The sequence below is a fragment of the Fusarium musae genome, chromosome 1 (assembly GCF_019915245.1).
Source record: "Fusarium musae strain F31 chromosome 1, whole genome shotgun sequence".
NCBI classification, from domain to species: domain Eukaryota; kingdom Fungi; phylum Ascomycota; class Sordariomycetes; order Hypocreales; family Nectriaceae; genus Fusarium; species Fusarium musae.
This window is the reverse complement of record NC_058387.1, coordinates 909,315-932,208: the sequence shown is the minus strand read 5'-3', so window position 1 is coordinate 932,208 and position 22,894 is coordinate 909,315. Positions and strand designations below refer to the sequence as shown.

Below are 22,894 nucleotides of genomic sequence, written 5' to 3'. Positions count from 1 at the left end.
ATTATTGGATAGTCCCCCGCAATTGAGCCCCTGAAACGTGCTGGGTTGCGCTGCGCTGAGCTCTTTGTCGGCCCTCGGGCTGCTGACCCCGTTGTTGCTGGGGGTAGATGGCCTCAGCTCCACTGGCTTGTTGATGCCGATTACACCAACCACCGCGTATCGACAAGAATCGGATCTGGCCCCAGACTTCGCTACTTTAACGGTTGCGCCAATATCACGCAATTACTCAACAGTCACAAACCCACGACACTCGAATTGCACCAAAAGGCCCTTTGCGCCTGCTGCCATTGGCGTCATCACCTCCACCTAGCAATGCGACAGTGCGCCGCGTAAATGTCGCCCGATCACGGATCGTCGCGGTCGCGACGGGGAGTTTGGAGCCACTGGGTCCCTCTCGCAGTCACTCTTACAGTTGCTACTGTAGGTGTGGCTGCTTGGGTTTGGAGCCAGCGAAAAGACGGAGATGACGAAGACGAGCACTACGGCTTAGACTACGGCAACCAAGCTCGCACAGGTGATAATCAACCCCACGGTTCCCGAGATATCAATTCGCGCGATTTTCAGGGCCCCGAGAAACCACCACGACCTGATGGCCAGAGCCAAGGAATTGCGCCGGCGGACGAAGATGCGGCCGGCGGAGGCTGGGGCTCGCGCATGTCTGGTGCTCTACGGCGAACACCGAGCCCGCAGCAGTTCTTTGACTCGACAGGTAAGACTGTGGCGGCTGGTGTCGCAGCTGCGAGTGCAGCTATGGGCAAGGCTTTGGCTAGCATTCGCGAGGAGGACAAGAGCCCCTTTGACGATACCAACCCCTGGCAAGAGGAAGCAGATGCTAAGAAAGAACGAGCGCCCGCCGATACGTCGTCACCACTCGTCGGCGGCAATAGGCGACGCAAGACGGTTGCGATTGTGGTGTCTGCCGAGACAGGCGCCGTGCCTGAAGAGGAGGATTCGTTCCACGAGCACGCTGTAAGTTGATCAGACTGTTCTCCGAGGTCGCGCACTAACACGCTCCAGTCTATCCTCTCCCACATCCCTCGAAACATCGATCACTCCAAGGTTAAGCTATTTGTTCTGATTTACGCTCCTGGTTTGAAGGAACCTGCTATGGATACTGCTACTAGTAACCTTCCGCCAACTTCGCTGAGCTCTTCATTTTCTAACATTGGACACGATCAAGTTCAAACCCCAGCTGAAGAGTCAAAGAACCAGCTGTATGCTTTACTTGCGCTATTGAATCGTGCTGTTGCTGACAACTCGTAGTGAATCCGCAAGCCCTTCTTTTAACTCCATCTACTCACAGGCTCTAAGTTTGGTCGAAAAGGAGACAATGGTTCTCCCATTCACCACACCCAACGGCCACGTCCATATCCTGCGACACCTCCAGCCAGAAGTCATCTATCTCCAGAAGGCTCTCTCTGGTCAGGATGGCAGCATTATCACCACCCTCCAGACCTGGCTTCGACATGACGTCATTCTGGTTGTTGGAGCTGATGGTGGTTCTGGTGGATTGGCAGATAGCGAGTCTGAAGCCGAGAGGGCCGGAAAGAGCCAGGAATGGTGGCAGCGCCCTGAACGAGTTGGACGAGGACGTGGAGTTGTGGTTGTCGACAGTATGAGGCTGAATGATGATTGGGCGCGTCGAGTTCAGGGCCAGGAGTGAAACTAACGCGTCTTGCGCAATCTGGCACGAAATACCATGAGCTTTGGACTTTAGTATATGCTATTAGGGTTATTTACAGACACGAGCACGCGTGTATTTATTCAATGATTTCATCTACCTTATTTGGAAAGTATTGAATTTTGAGTGTAAACCTCTATGCGTTTACAATGCGTTTACCTTTGCCGTGATGCGCTTGTTCAAGTCCCATCACGTGATGCGATCTTCCGTAATCGAGCCGACCTCATCCAAGGGAATGCACCCGTGATATGGCGACAAGGCGTGAACCATCATCGAATTAATAACCGACTTCAGCGACCGCGCAACGACACCAACAAAGAAATCGACGGCTCTGTTCTACTTGAAAAACCTCTGATGGACCATTCTCTTTGTTCTCGATTTGCGGTTCTTTGAGATACTCGCGCCCCTAACGTGAGACTACCGCGGCCAACTCCGCATCATCCATCAAGTCGACGTGCGACCAGCCTATTCTAATCAAACCATCCTCGAATTCCGCATCGTGCCGTTTCCCTTACAATATCCATGTTTGCGACCTGAGTAAATATTCCACCAAAGTCGAGCGGACCACATCGGCCGAGATATCGTCATAACCGCTAGCCCCCGCTGCGCAGCGCGACCACAACACGATGGCGCCAGTTGGACCTATAGTCCATCAAAATGTCGCCAACAAAGTGAAGCGCCCAGTGCCTCCTGGAATCCAGACGAATGGCGCTATAGCATCCTCAAAATCATCACCATCACCATCAATGTCGGCAAAGAAACCTCCGCCGAGTGCCAAGCAGCCGCCGCATTCGGCGAGCGACAGAGCCATTACCGCATCAACCGTCCGACCTGTCAACAGAGCCCGACGAGAAACCGCATCTCAATTACAGGGCCGGCACTCTAGGAATAGTGCTGGCCTACGATCAGCGTCATTAGCGGCAGACCACTCTGGTCACGACGCGGAGCCTCGACCCTACAGTATGCGATGTTCTGACCTATCGTGTTGTTGCGTAATGCTAACAGTAATGAAGTTGTCACAGACTCCTATATCCTAAACAAATTCGCCGGTCGGCCTCCCTCTCTTGTCTGCCATCTACACACAACGCATTTCCGATTCGATAACCAAGATGGCGTGTTTCCGTACAAGTCACCGATGAAGATATTTCTCGACCACGTCAGAAGCCGGACGATCCCCCATGATCTTCTTTCCTACTTCACTGATGCCGGTGTGCCATTCTATGATGGATGTCTTATTGTTCAAGTTCACGACCACAAGTCTCTTGCGCAAGCGAAGAACGTTGCCAAACCCACAAAAGAAAAGGGTTCCATGATGCCGTCTTCTATTCATAACTACAACCAATGTCTCACACCATCACCGAATGTTCCTTTCCCTAAAGAAAGTTTGTCAAATGGCGATGTCAACTCAAAAGGGAATGACGTGGCAGAAAAGGAAAATGCTCCAGTCATGCCAGCACCAGAAGAGCAAAAAGACAGAGCGACCAAGCCACGAGTCTTTACCATGGTGCTCCACCCGACGCCCGAAAGTTTACAGATGGACCTGTTAATAAAAGCTTCTACCCCGCGAGGACAGGGTGATGGCCTTGGCCAACCTCCCACCCCGATGTCTCTTATTCCCCCGACACCTACAGCCGGTAGCATGCCGCCACCCGCAAAACGCCAGAAGCGTGAAAAGACAGAGCTTGACAGCAGTAATATTCATGCTGCAGAGGGGCAGATCCTGTTGGCAACAAATGCGCCATTGGTGCTTGAGCCTACCAAGAATCTTGAAGAAACAATCCTCCTCTTGGAGGCGATGAGCCACCCCAAGCATGCAGAAGCTCCACCTCAGCCCAAAACACGCAAGCGAACTGTCGCCGAGATGGCTGCGGACGAAGCCGCTGCTGCAGAGACGGAACGCTTCATGCTGGTCGCCGACGAGCGTCTTGCGCCAAATGCGAATGGAGCGCAGAATGGTGGTACAACCGATGGCGATGCCTCAGGCGGCGCATCGGTATTCGAGCCTCGATTCGAACGATTCAAGGTTTTGGCTGACATTACTCGAGAACATGCCGAAAAGAAGGAACAAGAGAAGCTTAAGCAACTTGAGAACGACAGGAAATTGCAACAAGCGAAACAGCAGCAGCAGCAAGATGCGGTCGCGATGGCTCAGAAAAATGCTGAACAAGAAAGACTCCGACGGGAGGCCGCTGCGAGAGAAGCTCAGATGCGACAGGCAGAAGCTCAGCGACAAGCTCAAGCTCGCGCCCAAGTGGCGAATCAGAACAGCCAGAATAACCAAAATGCTCAGAGAGTTAACGGGAACCAACCACAGCACGGTCATCCTCAGAACAATGTCGTCACCAACGGAGTCAATAACACAACTGTGGCAACGCCTCAAATGGCTAATAATATGCCTCCGCAAGCACAGCCCCGCTTCCAGGCTCAGATCACTCAACCACCCGCATCTTCTCCAGTTGCTGGCCAAGGTACACCTCAGCATATGTCGTCTCCTATGGTCGGCAGCGTCCCAATGCAGCAGACAAACTCTGGAATGGCCAACAGTCCCCCTCGGCCGTCTTCTGTCGTGCAAAACGCCGCAGCTATGTCTGTCCCGATGGCTCATAACATGTCTTCCAGGGGTAGTCAACAGAGCCATCCCTCTGGCACTCCAAGAATGCCCCATTCAACACCCAACATGGCGCAAGGTACTCCGATCAACAGGCCTGCCATGGTGGCAACTCCCCGTATGAGCCAGGCAAGTCCTCCACCAGCTATGATGGCACAGAACTCGCAGCCTGGTCAAGGCATGATGATGAATGGCCAGGGCATGAACCAAATGAACCCACAATTTGCGGCTCAATTGGCACAACAACGCGCTGTGCAGCAACAGCAGCAGATGGCCATGCAAAACGGTCTTAACAGTGGCAACATGAGCCAGATGAGCCCTCAGCAACAGCAGCAGATGATGGCAGCAATGCAAAGGCAGTTGATTGCTTCGCAACAGGCACAGCAGCAGGGTAACATGATGAGCCCCCAACAGCAGCAGCAGCAGCAGATGGCGGCTCAATATGCCCAGCAAATGCAAAACATGTCGGGCAGCCAGATACGGTCGTTCCCTCCTCATGTGCAGGCACAGTTCCAGCAGATGATACGCATGAACCAAGTTAATGGCCAGATGGGTAATAGTCCCATGCAGCGTCAAGTTAGCGGACAGATGATGCCTAACGGTATGACTCTGCAAGCTTTCCAGGCGATGCAGCAGCAACGTCAGCAGCAGCAAGCCCAACAGCAGGGCAACATGATGAGCCCTCAGCAGCAGCAACAGGCCCAGCAGCAGCAAGTTCAGCAACAAATGGGACAAAATCCAATTCAGGCACAAATGCAACACCAGGCCAGGCTGCTTTTTAATAGGATGATGCCAGCAGTAGCCCAGAAGTACGGTGGCCAAGAGCATATTCCACCAGACGTGATCGAGAAGATGAAGACACAGAGTATGGGGCAAGCTCAGAGTCTTGTGCAAGCGTCAATGGCGCAGCGCCGACAACAAATGATGATGCAGCAGCAGCAACAGCAGCAGCAGCAGCAACAACAACAGCAAATGCAACAGCAGCAAATGCAGCAGCAGCAGCAGATGCAACAGATGCAGCAGCAAATGCAGGGGATGAATGGAATGATGGGCGGTCCCCAGGGAATGTGATGTCGCGAACGAGACCTGAGAAGATAATAGTGGGCAGAATTAATGTCACGGCAAACAGGAGCAGAGGATTCGATCATCAAAGGAGTTCAGGTTGGACCAGCATGCTCTTTTTACACGGTTTATGAGTTTGGGCAGGTTTATACCCCTCGGAAAGGTTTCCATCCAGGTTCAAGGGTTTCTTTCTTTTTCATTTGGCTGTTTGGTTCTGGACAAGGTAGCACAGTGATAAGTGTTGCTGTTCTTGGTGTTAACGGCTCAGGTTGGAAGAAGGTATTGATTGTATTATTATGAGGGATGGTCTATCATAGCATTATCTCTGTCAAGGTTGTGGGTGAGTCGCAGACCCTGTCAGTCGAGCTTTTTGTAGCTCTTCAGCTGGTCAGGCGACGTGTTCATCTTGATTAGAGTTGCTTGAGATGCTGTAGCCTAAAGGTAACCTTATTGATTAAGTTTATTGAGATTTCAGTCTGGCCAGAGACTTTATAGTTGATACTTTTGTGGCTGTTATTGGAATATCTGGGTCCTATTTATTAGTTGTTACTGGGTCAAGGCTATAAAAATAGCATTATCTCTTTTACGAAGCCCGAGAATTGACCACGAATAAAAAGAAAATAAAGAAAAGAAACAATAGTATTACCCCGGGATTGTAATGATATTGCCATGTGGTTTAGCTAGGCGGGCGACTCGTGAGCTCCAGAGACTGTCACGTGCTTGTGGAACCGGGCTCCTACCTTGAGCGCAATGACACAACCGCCAAGACGACAGGAGCTTCATATGACGCTAGCAAACCCGCGATAGCTCAAGGCAACGTGACCAATCCATCACATCACATCACACAGCACAGCACAGCACAGCTTGACAGCTTGTTCTAGGCACGCGCTTGTAATCTATTCTATCGAGTCTCTTCTTTCTTTTAAGCTTACACGGCACTTTCTGATACCACCACTCCATCGGTAATTCATCTCGGCACCATCGATTAGCAACCGTCTCTTTTTTATCAAACTTCTGCCTTCATCTATCAACGTTCTTCTCGATGCATCGGCCGGATCTGCTGGCTTTTCTACTGCCTTTGCTGGCAGCCCCAGTGTTTGCGGGAGAAACTCTAGACTGCGGAAAGATTCGCGCAGATGGCCATACCTTTGATCTTTCTAAGCTCGGTGGACCGCATTCGGTCCTGACGACGCGGTTTAAGCCCAGTCCTCCTGAACATTACAACACAACTTATACGTTAGATATATGCAAGCCTTTGAAGAAGAAGGGCGGCAAGAAGGATGAAGAATGTCCAAACGGCACTCGAGGTATGTACAAGATCTGCTAGGGATAACAGAGTCCTGACTAACACATCCAGTTTGCGGTATTACACACCTTCTCAAGCCTGGCGAGAAGGAGGAGAAGGATGAGATTACGAGTATCATCGCTATCGCAGGAAATCTCGAAAACGTCGGCGGCTCTCGATTCGATGCTACACCCACGCGACTAAAGACAAGCGACTCAACTTCCGATAAGGACAAAGAGGGCGTGCGACTAGTCCTCACAGGAGGCAGAGACCCCCTCAAAAAGGGTGATATTAAGCAGGTCGAACAAAAGGCCATTATCGAGTTCCTATGCGATCCTAAGAAGGAGGGAACAGAGGGCGAGTGGGTTACTTCGGACCAGTACGAGAAGCGAGCGGACGACGATAAGAAGGAAGGGGATGGTGATGATGATAAGGATGAGGGCGAGTCTATGATCGAGCACCAGCTGAAGCATGACAATGCTTCGCTTATCTGGAATAGCTTTGATCTTGAGGAGAAAGCCAAGGTTTTGCGTTTGACGTGGTACACTAAGTATGCTTGCGAAAAGCCGGAGGACAACGGCGGTAGTGGCGATGATGACACCTCAAGCTCCCACTGGGGCTTCTTCACCTGGTTCATTATCATGTGAGTGACCCCAATCAGCTTCCATTACGAATCCCTAACAAATTTAGTGCTTTCTTGGGCATCGCCGGCTACCTCATCTTCTCATCCTGGATCAACTTCACGCGCTACGGCGCTCGAGGCTGGGATCTTCTCCCCCACAGCGACACCATCCGCGATATTCCTTATCTACTTAAGGATTGGATCCGCCGCGTTCTCAACACGGTGCAGGGAACAGGAAGTCGAGGAGGATACAGCGCGGTCTAGGCGGGTTTCTTTTTGACAGCAAGTGTGTATCGTTATAGGTCTGAGTTGGGCTGGGCTGTGTGAGGAAATGGTACGGCGCTCACGCTAGTTGTATCTAGCTGGAATTGTATACATAGGTTGAAATTCGCGGGTTTCGGTTTTCTTAGCAGTGTTTAGATCAAGATGCTATCAAGCAGTGTTATCAACTGAATCCGCCTGATGGTCTATGCCAGTGTTGTTAATTGTTTTATAGAAAACGTGTTTTCATGGAACAGGTATGCTCATTATTCATTATCGTCGACTTCTCGAGCCAGCTCTAACATAACTCTTACAAAAACCTTCATATCTCCGCTCTGCAGTCTTGGTATCTACCACATCTCGCATGTACATCTCGTGAATCTCAATCATCGTATGGGAAGTATCATACCGGCACCGCCTCTCCCACGTCCTCCCCTAGATCCACGCCCAACACCAACAAAGCCTCCCCCGGCGCTGATCTCCATCTTCCTAGCCAGGTTATTCAGCTCCTTCAGCAGACAACAAGCCGCCACAATTCTGAAACTCTCCAGCTCACCCGTTCCGTGGTACACTATCGGTGCAGATTCCTTTCTGATACATGCAACTGCTACGCAGGCCCAGCATAGCTCCACGACGTCTTCTCTCCAGCGCGAAGGAGCTGCGTCTGCGTCGGTGGCTGTGCTGAGGGTCTCTGCGCCGTCACCTACACCGCGATCGCGGATCTGCTTGACGATCAATGTCATGATGCGGTCGATTTCTTCTTTTAGTTTGATAGATGAGTCGCCTTGGCGGCGTGTTTGGGCACCGCGTTTGTTGAGGATGAAGCCGCAGAAGACTTCGACTTCTGTGAGAGGCGCACGAGGGTTTTCTGAAAAGTGCCACATCTTGTCGGTGACAGTCGACTCGTAGCTGAGACTGTTAGCACGTTGAGCCAGTGGAAGGATATTGCAACTTACAGGCCTCGAATTTTCCACGCCTCGTTGGACCTGCGTGTCCAGTCGACGTCAAGTTTATACTTGTTTACCTCGCTTTCAACAACGGTTAATAACTGATCCCAAACAGAGGGTCCAGCTGTTTTGATAATCCGATGGATGTCTTCATCCCAGATCTTCTTCTCATCGACATTTCGATAGAGTCGACCGAGAATTTTGTCAGACTCGTAATACTTTGCTTTGTAACGAGCCATGCCATCGTCAGCGTTGTCATCTTCATCTTCGTCATGCAGATGATCGATCTGACCCTTTTCGTACATCTTCAGAGGCGGTGCCGTTGCAAGGCTGCAGAATATATCAGTATACTTCTGCTAAGCAAGGCAGAAAGGACTTACAAATCAGGACGGAATGGAGGGTTCCTGGGCAGATCTTTTACATCGACAGGGATGCCTGTCTTGGAGAAGTCGACGGCTGTAGAATGCATGCCCGCAAGGGAAATGCAGTAAGGGTGTGTCGTTCCCTCTTCATAATAATCGGCCAAGACGACGTGTCTTGTAGCGATCATGCCCAAGATATCAGTTCGCATAAAGTTAACGAAAAAGTCGGCAATGTCCTGGGGCTTGACTGGGCGATCTAGTGGCTTTGGCGTAACTCTTGGGTAGTCTGCTGGTAAGTAGTACTTTTCGGGCAATGCTTCTGGGTCCCAGATAATGTTGTAGAGGTCACCGTCTAAGTCGCCTCCACTCAGCATACTAGGTAAATCTCGCTCACCCTTCTGGCTGAAGACGATACAGTTCTGTAAGCTACGTAGAGGGTGTCCCTGTGGAGGGGTCACTTGGTTGACAATCTGGATGTCTCCTGGGTGAAGAGCTGGTGAGCGTGTGACAATGATTCGGCCATCTTTCAGCGTGGAGTTGATACGACGACCTCTGTAAACGCCGTGTGTCTTGTCGTAGGTGACAAAGACCTCACCAGCATTTAGGTAACCCGTCTCATCCATGACACCAAAAAGGGTCACTCCTTGATCAACAGGAATGCGGGCCTTGTGCTTCAGCAATCTCAGTTCTCGCAAGACAACATGTTCAACCGCTGACTTGAGGAACTTATCCCGGCGGTAGTCAATGCCCATCTTGTGCAACTGCTTGACCAACTTGGGCAGTCCCATATTGACGCCGATAGCCTGATAGTCCAGGAAATAGCTCGTGTTGGTCGCATCAGCTGTGACGTTGCGCAGTATGTCAAGAGCGTTATTCTGCAGTCTGAAGAACCAGTCATTAGACGTCCCCATATCTTCCAAGATCTTGATCATTTGGCGGTTGAGAACGAGTCGAAGAGGTTTAGATGAAGCGTCGCAAATGCCGAGCTCTCTAAGATCGTCACTTGGGAACTTCATCATTGACTCCTGTCGAATACAGAAAACTTTCCCTGTGAGTCGGGTATCAAGAGAAAGCATTCCCTTACAACCACCCCAGCGGATCTGAAGACATGTTGGCGCCGCAGCTCGCATTGAAAGATAAGGCCAAATCTCTTCTAACGCGTCTCTAGAGATCGTTCCAACACCATCACTGAATACGCGGGTTCCATCTTCAGATTTGACATCTGGAATGAACCGACAGTTTATGCCAGTTTCAAGGATTGGGATTGCATATGGTGTTTCTGAGAAAGCCTGGCCGATTCGTGCTGCACACTTTGCCGGGACTCGAATCTCGCTGAAGTCTCCCAGGGCTTGCAGAATAGCTGCAGGAGTCTGGCGCTCAAAGTTCGAATCCGTGAAAGGTGCAGAGAACCAGGCGGAGTGAGAACGGAGAGATGAATGGGAGAAACCCAGGAAATCAAACTTTCGGCCAGCGATCGTGATGCCCTCGTCCATGACATTACGGAACCTGGCAAAGATTGGTTCGTTATCGACTTTTGGATGAAAGTTGAGGTCCTGTCCATCTTCTTCGCAGAAGAGCACGCGTAAGAAGTAGTCATTGTTCTCGTGATACTTTCGCAACACCCTGTTCTTGCTGTCGGGTTCGGGACCAGAGAGAAGAACACGCGTGGGCGTCACCGTAGCCTTGAAGATATAGATCTGATGATCTGGAATCTTGGCTCCGTAGATTCTGTCACGCTTGGGGTTCTCCGCCCTGGCCTCAAACTCTTTATCCATGATGCTGGCCATCAATGTGACAACATTCAACTCATTGGGATCCGTGCCAGGACAAGGGTAGGGTATTTTCTGCAATAGTGTCTTCATGGCATCGGTAGTGACGGGAGCCGCAACTTTCTTCTCTTTAGCATCCTTAATGACCTTATTGAGGATATGTAGCAGTTCTATGCCGCTCGCGGGGTTGATGTAGTTGTTCCAGACCAGAGCTTGGACTTGGAAGAGGAGAGCGAAGTGGACATTTCCTGATGCCAGCAGGCGCTTAGCCTTCTCTGTAAATTGCTGGCGGCCGAGGAAATGGTTGCTCTCTGGTTCCATGTATGACCACAGAACGGATGGGAGATCGTGATAAGTGACGGCGAGAATATCTCGATGCTTCACAGACCGGAGGACTTCGGTCATGTCGTTTAAGGAAGTGAAGAAGATGCGGTAGACAAGGCAAGATGACGAGTATTCGCGAATGAGCCCCCAGCTGACCAAACCCTGTACTCGTTTCCACGCCTGATTAGGATTGTCTGACTTATGAGGAGAGTACATTTTTGGAGGTTCAGTCAAGACCAAGGTGATGGATGCATCATTGCGACTAGCAATAAGATCCTGAATAGTGTCATTGTGAAAATCCATACGGTATCCGTCTTCGTCGTAGACTGTCAACCACTGCGGCGTGAACTTGCCAATAACGTCGCCGACCAGGATCAGATTGTTGTGCTCAATGAAGGTGATTACCTGTTCAGGACCACGAAAAGTGTTGCCACCACAACTGATGCTGTTGATAATGAAGGCTCTATCTGGAGCCTGCCGGTCTTTAGTGGTGGTAGCCGCAGCGGCGGCGGCAGCAGCAGCCTTTTGTTGCTTCTTTTCGCGTTCATGTTTGAGATGTGCAATGGAATGCTTGTCGAGAGCGCGAGTACTCTTCTCAACAAACACAGCTGTCTTGAGAATATGTAGACGCGGTGTATCCTTTGGTCTGAAGTTGGTCTTGAAAGGATATCGGGGGTTGATGTTTTCCTTCTGTGGTTGGTCGTGACGCTGTTGTTTGCCGTGTCTTTCAAGAAACGAGTAGCCATCGCCGGGGCTGAGGAATTTGATCCATGCTCGGGGCCTTCCCTTTGGCTTTTCGCAATAAAAGTCCGTGATGTTCAAAGCTTTCATGAATGGCATGAGTTCTTGTATGAAGCCCTCTTCTGACAAGTCCTGAGGGACATTTCGACAAAGGACCTCCATTGTCGCAAGCGAACCAGGCCGCCAGCCTTGAGTGGTTCAACAACTTTGCGCACGAGTAGAAACAGAAGAGTAACAGAAAAGGTGACTTGAATGTATTTGACACAGGATGCGAGGTCTGAAAACCGTTAATTTCGTTGGCACGTCCGCATGTGGCGGCTGACTCTCACATGAGCTTCCTAGCGCATCCCAATGGACACATTGTAATGTTTCAAGAGGCGGGCAAATGAGTTGATTGGCGGCGCTATGTACGAGATCGAGTCCTCAGTGTCGCTCGATGTGGATAGATGCAGATTGTGATAACCGACGGGAACAATAGATTGGATGAACGGGATACTTCATGCGGGAGGCCGACTGCTGATATATCCTGGTATAATATACAGTGCCAGACAAAAGAACGAGAGAGAGAAACGGAGAGAGTGAGGAGGAGAAAGAGAGAGAGGAATCCGAACATATCACAGAACAATCAATGGCTTCGTAATGAGAGAAAGTGCAGAGTTAAGCACTGCTCAGCACTGGCATGGACAATTGCAGGCGAGGGCCATACACAAATGCCCTAAAATGACACGGCGCAATATTGCGCTGCCATGGATTTCTTATCTTCACAGTACATTCACATAGATGGGCTCGATGCGAAGTAGCTGCGCGCTCGCTGCTAGGTCGCGATGACCTCTCGGTGTGCTCCCGGTGTGGACCCCGTATTCACGGTGACCTCTCGGTGAGTGGCGGGGTAAACATTTATACCTACAGTGTACACCCCGCTACGTTCCCGGTTCCATCTGCCGAGCCGAATCGAAAACTCCCGCTCCACCTCCCGTCATGTAAATCGTTCTTCCGAAAGGGCCTGAGGGCGCTTTATAATGACTGGACAACCTCACATTGAGCTTCTCTCCTCAACTACAGCTCTCAATTTGAAGCACGATCACAATGTCTCCTCCTGGTAACCTCTACGTCACGATGCAGCCCAAGCCTGGGCTGTCTCTAGACCAATTCCACGAGTGGTATAATAACGAGCACGGCCCGACCCGACTTCGTCTTCCTCAGATCTTCTCCAACGGTCTTCGATATAAAGCGACGGATGGTCAAGAACCCACCTATCTCGCTGCCTACGACGTCACGTCCATGCCACACCTTGAGACCGAGACATACCTCACACTGCGAGCGAACCGATCTCCTCGAGAAGCCGAGACCATTGGCCAAGTTGACGTGAAACGATATTTCTGGGACTTAGTTCATTCCAACGAGTCTGACAAGTTCGTGCCCTTTGAGAAGTTGACCGACGAAGAGGCCGAGGGTCTGCAGACTACCGCTGTCACAATTGAGCTCAAGGACGTTGAGGGCGCTGCAGAGGAATATCAGAAGTGGCTGGTTGAGGAGCATATCCCCATGTTGGCCAAGGTTCCTGGTTGGCTGCGCTCGCGCGCCTTCAAGACTTCGTATCTTGAGGGCCAGGGCAAGACGACGTTCCTTGCGCTGCATGACTATGCTAAGGAGAATGGCCAGGGTGGGCCGGAGCACAAAGCCTCGATGGACACCCCATGGCGCACCAAAGTGTTTGACAACTTTGTTGCTTCCAAGGGTCGAAGAACATATTCTCTGTTCTACGTCTTTGGACCTGCTCCTCGAGAGCTGGAAGCGCTATCAAAGCTGCCGTCGACAGCTGCTTTCACCTCCCCGGACTCCAAGCAATCTACCACGCCTGGCCCCAACGCGGCTATCAACTCCTACATTACAACTTCGGATTCACTGGTAATCCCCTACCGATTGGAGGGTAACCCAGACCCCAAGGCTCCTACAATCGCTTTCTGCAATTCTCTGTTGACTTCGCTGCATATGTGGGATCCCCTTGTAGAAATCCTCAAGCGAGAGCGCCCTGAATTTCGAATCCTCCGATATGATACCCGTGGCCGACATGCCGTGCCTCAGCCTCCCGTAGCTGCCACAGTGGATCGCTTGGCTGATGACATTCGAGAAGTGCTTGATGCTCTCCGCATCACTAAGCTGCACACTCTTATTGGTGTTTCAATGGGTGGTGTTACGACCCTGAACTTTGCCATCAAGTACCCTGAGCGTCTTCAGCAGTTTATTGCCTGTGACTTCAACCCTACATCCAGCGCTGCCAACACACAAGCGTGGAAGGATCGCACTGCTCTAGCTGAGGAGGATAACGGCAAGGGTATCGAGAAGCTCGCTGGACAGACTGTCCAGCGATGGTTCCATCCCTCCACCAACGCTGAGACCGTCAAGTGGATGACGGAGATTGTCGTTGCTAATGACGTCGAGGGCTTCAAGTACAGCAACACAGCACTCTGGGATTACGACCTCAAGCCTAAGATGGGTGGCTGCAAGGTACCTGGCCTGTTTGCCGTTGGAGAGGAAGACGCCAAGGGTGCTCTCGTCAAGGCTATGGATGCATGCAAGGGACTACTTGGCGATAACGGTGCCGAGTTGAAGATTGTACCTCAAACAGGACATCTTCCGATGGCAGAGAATCCCCAGGCTTTCTGGGAGGCTGTTAAAGAATTCTTGTAATTTTGAGAGGAGAAGAAAAATTAGAATACAAAAGGGCTCAATCGGGCTTTGACAAAAAGCAAAAATTAGATACTATGGCTATGCGTCCTCTTTCTTCTGCTCAGCGGGTGCCTTCTCATCCAAACCGTACCGTGTATCCAACTCTTTACGTAGTGGAATATCTTTCTCAAACAGAGATAGTACCCAAGCAAGCCCGCCGAATGCTACAGAGATGACGTAGACTTTACTCAAAGACAGCATGAAAACATGTCGAATTTGAGTCTGAACAACCTCGTCAAATTGTAGAACGAAAGCTCGTGTCGCGCTCTGGTAAGAATCTCCTGAGCTGAGCCTTTCCCGCGCCAACTCGTTATCGATCATGTGCGAATACTGCTTCGTATACGTGTTGAAAATAGATCCAGCGATTGCTACGCCCCAAACAGCGCCGAAAGAACGCATGAAAGTCCAGTTACCCGTTGCAGCAGCTTGATCTTCCTCATCAGTCGCGGCTTGAAAAGCAGGCAAAAGGGTATTCAGAAGGAAGCCAGAGCCGATAGCTGGAATGAACTGCAGCAGAATCCAAGCCGCAGGAGGACTATCTTCGTGAAGAAGACCGAGGAGGCCAACACCGAGAGTCATGAGGAAGAAGCCTGATACGTGAAGCATCTTATACTTGCCCCATTTCGAGAGGACGACCGCAGAGAGCGCTGCGCCTGGGATGGCGATGAGAGCAACGGGGAGCATTTGCACTCCTGACCGCGAAGGTGTTGACAGCTTGACAGCTTGGAAGTACAACGGTAGGAAGAAGTAACACCATTGGATTAACAACATGTTGAGAAACGTGTTGATGTAGATAATGGATGATGTGCGACCTGGGAACAGGCGAATTGGCATGACAGGTTCTGAAGGAATTCCTGAGGCTTCGTATATAACGAAACCGACAAGGCCGAGGAGGCCGATTATCAGGGGAGCTATGATTCGAGCATCTGGCCAAGGATGAACGGGACCTGCCCAAGTAAGGGCAATGAGAATCGAGACGCTTGATGCGATGAGGATAGCGTTGCCGATGTAGTCGATACGACGGAGTTTATCCATGGTAGACTGACTTCGATCGTATTGGAGGTTCAGAAAGAAGTACGTAACGGCGATAGCAACGCCCCCTATGGGAAGATTGAGGTAGAATACCTAATAAGTCAGTATAAGTCGGCACGTATGGTGGATATACTTACCCATCTCCAAGTCGTGTTCTCAACAATAACACCACCAAGGAAAGGCCCAACAGCGAATCCAATAGTGGCCACCAGAAGAAGTATAGCGATGTAGTTTCCTCTATATCGAAGTGGCACCAGATCAGAGATGATCACATCGTTGACCATGGTGACTCCACCACTACCAATACCTTGAATAGCGCGTCCAGCGATTAGCATAGCACCGCCGTTAGCACCACCTGCGATACCACTTCCAAGTGTATATGTAGCAAAGATGAACATCATGACTTTCTTGCGGCCCCAGAGATTACAGAGCTGGCCAAACAGGGGTTGAACACAAGCTCTGCAGCATGTCAGCCCCGTATTGAAATCGAAGGAGGAACTTACGTGGTGAGGAAAAAGACATTGGTAACCCAGATGTAACTACTTCCAAGATTGAGACTCTCGACGATGGTTGGGAGAGAAGTTATGACAACTGTTGCTTCGAGGGATGCGAGGAGTGTTGCCAGGACTAAAGTAACCATGATCATCCAGAAGCGATAATCTCTGTTGAAAGCCGGTTTTGTCTTTGAAGTAACTGGTGTTTGAGCTTCTTCATCTTCTCGGGCTGTTTTCGTCTGGTCTGACGAGTTGACAGAGGGTGGCGATGAGAGTGTCTGGTTAGTTGCCTCGACTTTGTAAAGTGAGGCAGTACCTTTCTTTTCCGCAGAAGCCATCATGATCACTTTACCACAAGTCTAGTTGCACTGATGATATCGTCACATCTTCAGAGGAAGAATGTCAATTTATAAGACAAATCCATGAAGTCACGAAGTAACAGAAATAGAAAACGGAGGCTTCATTAAATGAACTCCGACTCCTATGGGAAACTAATTGCTGACACTGTTTTTCAAATGCTCCGTAGTATGGGATTTGTCAACTAAGCCAACATATATACGGTAGCTTGTCTGATATCCTATTGCTGGAGCTGGGCTTACGTTCGGATGCTTTCGACAGGAGTTAGCCTCCGTCCTAAGAGGTGCGGCGAATGTTTCACCCCGTCTTACCAAAAGTCTACAGATGCTATGGATTTTGGCTATTCGGAAATCGAAACCTATCATTAGGTAAGAATTGGCTAGAATAATAAGTATGCAAACTTAGAATAATTGCCGGCTGTGAAGAGTTGTCCATCAATTATCATCCGAACCTCGATTGGCAGCCAGTCACATCAAGACGACCTAGCAAAAAAGGAAGATCAAGAAAACAACAGGCAAAAGATGAAAAAAAAACCAATCGACGCAGGCCTGATTCGAACAGACGCCTCCGAGGAGAATAGATTTCTAGTCTATCGCATTAGACCACTCTGCCACTGCGCCTTAGCTGATTGGATGAACTTTAGGAGTGTAGCGTAGTAAAAGTAGCCCTCCGAGGGGAAGAAAGAAAACACAGGACCTTAAGTCTAAATGATAAAAAGACTCAGGTAATATAGCCTAAGCTTAGGATAACTTTTACTGAGTTTATTTTAACACCCTTTCTTAAGGTTTGCTGTTTTCTTGCCCCCCGAGGCCCGCATTAGCTCGAATGAGACAAGTCCTGGGTGCTTCATTCACAACAACCACCATAGAAGACATGAAATTAGATTGCTTTGCATTTTATGCTATGACTTATTAACTACTTAGTATTCTGATTAACTCTTCTAGATTCATTCCTGTTTTGAAGTAATTAATTATTTGTAGACCCAAGAATATAGTTGAGACGACTCGTGATCAAAGGTCGAAACCTAGGTAAACTAGTGGTGAAGACCTGACACCAGATGAATCGACCATTATTGTTGGCGCGACTTCCAAATTTAAGCCTTGATGAAGTTCTGGATGTCGCAGATGCTTCCTCAACTATGTGAAAACGATGATGCCGTCTTGAGGTCTAATTTCTTAAGAGATTCTTCGATCGGCGCCATATCTTCTGGTCGACACAGAGGAGTCAAAAGATCAAGAGACTGGCCATGAGACGATGTGATCTTGGTGAAGACCGTCACGTCGGTACGAAAAACGACACACTCGATTCGTCGATGCCTTCACATCTAGTTCCTTGGCGGCAGTGCTTCGTTACTGACATGCTGGGTAGGTATAAATCTCGTGAAATCTATCGTTCACCTGTAGTCGTAGGAGCTCGATCGTGGGTGAGAGGCCGGTCTTTCGCTGGACCTTGGCCTCGCAACTTCTTAAGGTCGTGGCCAACATCAATCCAGCTGATTTTGATCAATGACACCTGTACGTAGTTTTCCAATAGCTTCTTCAACAAACTGCCCTAGCCTTTCCCTTGGTTGAGTCGTCTGTGCTTCTTCCTACTACCTCGGTCCTCTGTCCGGGTATGTCGAGCATCAACCTTCTCCAATCTGCTGACCTCGTACCTATAATTCGATCGCATGATCCCGTTTAGCCCCCGATAGAACTTTTGCTGCGCCTTCTCCTGAAGCACAACAATCTCTCGCTGAATCTCGCCGCCTCCAGACATGGAACACCCAGGATTATCAGTGCCTTCAAGTTCAGATAACGCGCCATCTTATTGCTCTGAACCCCCAGCAGAGGTGATCCATGGCGTTTCATGATCCATTTGAGCTCTGGAGCGTGAAGAACAGCACAGGAAGTTGAAGGAGGTCCGAACAAGGTACAACGAGAAAGAAACTTCATAAATTTTGGCTGTTGGTATGTCTGCGTGGCTGGAACGCTGAAAAGATGGTGGGTCAGTATAGGCGAGCTCTTCACTAGTGCCGGCGTCCTGGGAAGAACTTAATGATATCGAATATTGATCTGTTTTGAGTGTTTGGTAAGTGTGAGATGTGATGCTCGGTATTGGCCTCGTTAGGAGAGTCTTCGAACCCCCCCCCTCCTGCAAGCTCGGCCTCGCGTTAGCCAGAAGAAGGAGTTCTGATGGAGGCTTTTGGCGACCAGGACACACAAGGAATTATATTCGGCCTAAGTGGAAACGGGGAAGCCATGGTAATAGTCAAAGCAAGTCATAAAATGGGCTTGGCAGTAGAAGAATCCTTTAGGGATCTGGTAACGCCCCCAAACGTTGGGAGATTGATGGTAGAAAGAGTGGAAGCCGTCGTGAGAGTGGTTTCAGACTCATCGATTTGCTGTTGTGAGTAATCTTGTTGGACAAGCTTTCATGCCGAAGTACATCTTCCCAACTTGGAGACAACTGCCGTATTTGTTGAAGAGTTTGGATGGCTATATGAGTCGTAGAGAACTTCAGGCTCGGCGGTTTTCTTGAGATACTTCTCAATAGAATTGTGAGGATTCCATAGTGTGACGTTGGTTGACTTCCTCAGTGATGTAGTCATTCAGAAGGTCTCCGTAAGCGATTGGTCATTTGCCAGGAAGGCAGGCGGTCCGGAAGATGTTGGCCGGTCTTGAGTCGACTTCTTGTCGCCGCGCTTCTTCGCCCACTGTTGAACGTCCTCGAAAGGCATCCTGTTGTTGTTTGAAAAAGAGATAGATTTAAGACGTACGACGGTGTTAATAGTATTATAGACTCGCACAACGGCTTTGGGGTAAGGGAAATCGGTAGACAGATGATGGCGGGAAATTAGCGAGTTCTTGGTGTAAGCCATTGCGCTGTTTTCCCTTACCGTGAGGTGAAGTGGATGGTGGCGGCTGTCCGGTATTGTAGCCACTCATTGTCGGAAAGGAATCGCATCGCATCCGTAGTTTCGATTTCCAGTTCCTCGGAGCAATAGAAGAGGTCGTCTATCATGACAGCTCGGAGGCCCTCATCCTACGTCCGGGCCGTAAGTGCACGTAAAGCCACACCAGGATCAGCAGAAGCAAACCTTGGACTATCGCAGCCTTGTTGCTTCCAATGATGGTTGAATCCAATGCCCTGATATGTAGGCTAATGTTGACAACCAGAGTCCGAGCAGCAGATTCTTTGACTTTCTCCTATTGAGCTACATCTGGCTTGGCAAATGTCTTTTCATCCCCAGAGGCGAACTCTCAGGGGAGCTGGAAGTTGGTTGCTTTCACTCAATTGGGATCGTGTTGGCATGTTAAGTCGTTGTTCGCAGTGGCGCGTGTCGCTGACTGATTGAGGCAAAGCTGTCGAACGGTAAACGCAGACGTTTACGACTTTCCCAAAATCCTCATCAAACCTTCGCGATCTGCTGTCATTTCTGCCATTTGAGCTTCCAGCTTCTCAAAATAGTCTTAACTCTCTGCCAGACTCCCCTTTAAAGCTTCGAGAGCGAGGCACTGCACGATTCCTTGCCGGATCAGCTCGGAATTCTTCTTTGAACTTCCCCTATCGATGCCTGCCATGAACACTTCAGGACAAGTGAGGATAGGGCTGTTGAGTTCAGTTCCATACCAGTCGTGCTTATTTGAAGGTTGATATGTTCCGAGTGGTGAGATAATGGCGATGCAGCAGAAGGAGACAGTACTGGCGCAGTCTCTGGTGATGTGACGCCCCAGAACAATCAACCAAAAATCAGTCTTAGACACTGGTGAGGATACATAATCAGAGTTAGGACCTCCTTTGGATCTGTGAATTCCTCAGGGCGAGCCAGAAGGTCCTTGCTTACAGTGCCTCTTGCAACAGCAAGCTCCTGCACCTGATGCCTCTTAAATAAAAGGCACTGAATAGTAATATAGTTGCCGACCAGGCATCGCGCGGCTCTTCCAGACTCTTCGCTGTGAATGCTTACAAATCTCGAAGTGCTTCTCGAAGCCTTCGTGTGAGTAGACAGTATCGCGAACTGCAGCACCAAATGAATAGTTTTGCTGTTGTTACTGGGTTTCCTTCTCCGCTTAGAACTAACGTTGCGTCAGATGTAAGATCAAAACATCATTTACTAAAAATGACATTAGAATTTGTCTTCTTTTCGATGTGTGCAGCCGGCGAGATTATTGCATTGTCATTTGTTAGGGGTAGCATACTCCCCACGCTGGCTCATTCATATGTTGGTAACCTCAGATTGTGGGGAGGGCCTGTCCGGGCGTCGGCGCCAGCAGGAAGGCAAAAAGTCTGTCGTAGTGACAGGTGGTGTTAGTGTGACGAGCAACAACACCATTCGGGAGCTGTCTGCTTCCCTTCATGTATGTGACTCCGTAATATTGCTGTTTGTCAGGTCGTCTTCGAAAGCAAGACTTGTGATGGTAGGCTTGTTGCTCATATATGAAACGACCCGAAACTTCTGGACTATATTCGGAGTATTCTCGTAAACAAGCCCGAGCATCTCTGTATCACCACTCCCAACCGAAGATCAAGACCCTGCGAGTCCCCTTTTTGAGATCAAGGTCTCGCTATTTGCTTCCAGACGACTGCGGTGCGTGTTTTGTCGATCTCAATGTAAAGAAGAACATCTTACGCTGGTTCCATGTCCGCAACTCCTCCCAACTGGTCTGGTGGCGGAGCTCTTTCAAGGACCAGTTGCGAAATGTTAGATTCGGATGCTCGTGGCCGATCGTAGCCCAAGGGTTAGGGAAGTTTATTTGGGAAGACATTGTTTGCGATAGCTCCAGGCAAATGATGGAAGACCTCGCGGTGTGAGAGGTGGTGCTTGTTGACCCAGTCTCCGTCAACGTTTTGGGAGTGGTACCAGAAGTTCACGGGGTCGAAGCACAGACTTGATTGCTGCGAACGGCTCCTGCGGAAGACACAGAAGGTTGTATGCGTGTTGCAGATTGCAAAGTTGCGATCGAACTTCAAAAGGCAGCTGTAGATCGATCCTTGATTGTTGCTCCAGGCGCGCCAGGACTCTTGGTTCTAGAAGATACTGGTGGTGATCAGGATGTTTGGGCTCAGATAATGATGGCGAGGCCGCTCAGGCGTCGTTCATCTGTTGGAGGGTCCTCAGTCGACTTCTTGTCGGCTTCGTCACACACTGCCGAACTTGATTGAAAGGCATTTTGATGTTATTTGGTGAAAGATGTGAAAATGTGTAAGATAGAGAGATGAGGAGTTTGGAGGATTGTTTCTTGAGAGAGGATATGCTTTGGTATGATTGCTAAGAAAAGCTTGGTGAAGAGGTCTAACAAGACGAGGAGGGTGAGGTCGCGAGATGATTACCTCGCTCTGGACCATCTTCCCCCTGAGGACCAGCCGCTTCTAGAGTTAAGTCTATTTCATCGAAGTAGCCGCCAAATGTATTATCGGTTGAGGTCTTCTAAGAAAAACCTGTTGGCAACAACCTTATCCAGGATTATGTCGTACAGAATCGGGAAGTGACACTAAAATGCCCCGGGATCCGGGCATAGACGTAAATCCTTGGAGCCTGATAAAGAGGTAAATAAGAGGATTTGTGCTGCGTGAGCAAGAATTATCACGACCGGGTTTAGATCATGCTCTAAGTATTTCTCGTTAATGCCGGTGAAGTCGTTATATATTGGGATAAAGGTAGGACGGGGATGGTGGAGGGCCAACATGATGGCCTAAGGGTTAGCGTGTACTGCAGATAGTACATGGCCGCGATCTCAAGCCCAGTCCAAGAGATGTATGAGCCAGGGGACCATGTTTTCTTGGAGAAAAATGGCCGGATCGCATCTACCTTGAGGCAGCGATCAATCTTTGCACCGGTATGCCCGCCTTGCCAGCTTGTCGGTGTGACTTGTAAGACTAGCGCAAGGCGCGATTTTGTGGTTGAACACTTTCTCTGAACTTGTAAGGAGCTTCGAAAGAGATCGTCCTGCAGCAAATGAAAGATGTCTAGCTGCATCTGAGTTGCGAATGCCGTTGTTAAAAGAATCTTGCGGTAATGGCGATTCCCATTCAGGGGAAGGCAATCCTCGCAAATCTCGTAAATTCGCCCCCCGACCAACTCCATCACTTCTGTCGCATCGCGGCCAGGGGAAGCGCGAAGTGGATGACGCGGCTCAGGGTAGAAATCGCGCACCAGGATGGCCAGTTCGAGGCATCCAGGCAGATGAGTTGCTCCCATGTGGCTTGTTCAGCATCGTAACGTCAAACTCCTTGACTACAGACATGGCGGCTTTAATGGCCCCCATCGGACGGACGATCCGGCACATTTGCGAGCAGGCCAGCATCAGATTACACAACACGTCGACTTTTACGTCGGTGTCGTCGCTGATTAGTTCGGAGATGAAGGCCTGGAGCTCTTCAGGGAGGCCGACGGGTCATATTGTGGGAGGTTGATGAGAGTCTCTACAGGCCTGTGCATTTGGTAGTACCCCTTCGTGGACTTCTACCATGAGTTATTAGAGGCCTCATTGGAAGTGTTGTATCGCGTCTGAGCATCCTGAAGTTTCCAAAATACTTCAGGAAAGTCGTCTTTGGAGTAGGTGAATTCGGCGGAGAGGATTCCGTGTCCGAGTTTGAGCCTGAGCAAGCGCTCGAGGATGGGATGGCATTGGATGGC

The 22,894-nt window shown here is 49.8% G+C and overlaps 6 protein-coding genes and 1 non-coding gene across 7 annotated transcripts; 4 read left to right on the top strand and 3 right to left on the bottom strand.

The window, feature by feature from the left end:
* Window positions 1–333: 333 nt before the first annotated feature.
* Window positions 334–1,663, top strand: J7337_000299 (uncharacterized protein; the record flags this gene model as incomplete). Its single annotated transcript, XM_044818057.1, has 3 exons — window positions 334–969; window positions 1,018–1,214; window positions 1,264–1,663. The coding sequence occupies 3 exons, from the start codon at window positions 334–336 to the stop codon at window positions 1,661–1,663; spliced, it is 1,233 nt and encodes a 410-aa protein (XP_044685759.1).
* A 644-nt stretch (window positions 1,664–2,307) lies between these two features.
* On the top strand, window positions 2,308–5,360 carry J7337_000298 (uncharacterized protein; the record flags this gene model as incomplete). Its single annotated transcript, XM_044818056.1, has 2 exons — window positions 2,308–2,641; window positions 2,695–5,360. 2 exons carry the CDS (start codon window positions 2,308–2,310, stop codon window positions 5,358–5,360), a joined length of 3,000 nt encoding a protein of 999 aa, XP_044685758.1.
* Window positions 5,361–6,393: 1,033 nt separating this feature from the next.
* ATG27 (type II membrane protein) lies at window positions 6,394–7,522 on the top strand (the record flags this gene model as incomplete). Its single annotated transcript, XM_044818055.1, has 3 exons — window positions 6,394–6,658; window positions 6,709–7,279; window positions 7,327–7,522. 3 exons carry the CDS (start codon window positions 6,394–6,396, stop codon window positions 7,520–7,522), a joined length of 1,032 nt encoding a protein of 343 aa, XP_044685757.1.
* Window positions 7,523–7,905: 383 nt separating this feature from the next.
* On the bottom strand, window positions 7,906–11,824 carry J7337_000296 (uncharacterized protein; the record flags this gene model as incomplete). Its single annotated transcript, XM_044818054.1, has 3 exons — window positions 7,906–8,428; window positions 8,476–8,796; window positions 8,847–11,824. 3 exons carry the CDS (start codon window positions 11,822–11,824, stop codon window positions 7,906–7,908), a joined length of 3,822 nt encoding a protein of 1,273 aa, XP_044685756.1.
* A 924-nt stretch (window positions 11,825–12,748) lies between these two features.
* J7337_000295 (uncharacterized protein) lies at window positions 12,749–14,353 on the top strand (the record flags this gene model as incomplete). Its single annotated transcript, XM_044818053.1, has 1 exon — window positions 12,749–14,353. The coding sequence occupies one exon, from the start codon at window positions 12,749–12,751 to the stop codon at window positions 14,351–14,353; it is 1,605 nt and encodes a 534-aa protein (XP_044685755.1).
* Window positions 14,354–14,431: 78 nt separating this feature from the next.
* On the bottom strand, window positions 14,432–16,256 carry J7337_000294 (uncharacterized protein; the record flags this gene model as incomplete). The annotated part of the gene is made up of 3 exons (XM_044818052.1): window positions 14,432–15,517; window positions 15,562–15,883; window positions 15,928–16,256. The coding sequence occupies 3 exons, from the start codon at window positions 16,254–16,256 to the stop codon at window positions 14,432–14,434; spliced, it is 1,737 nt and encodes a 578-aa protein (XP_044685754.1).
* A 557-nt stretch (window positions 16,257–16,813) lies between these two features.
* J7337_000293 lies at window positions 16,814–16,895 on the bottom strand. Its single transcript has one exon. It is a non-coding gene; the product is annotated as a tRNA-Ser (tRNA).
* Window positions 16,896–22,894: the final 5,999 nt, after the last annotated feature.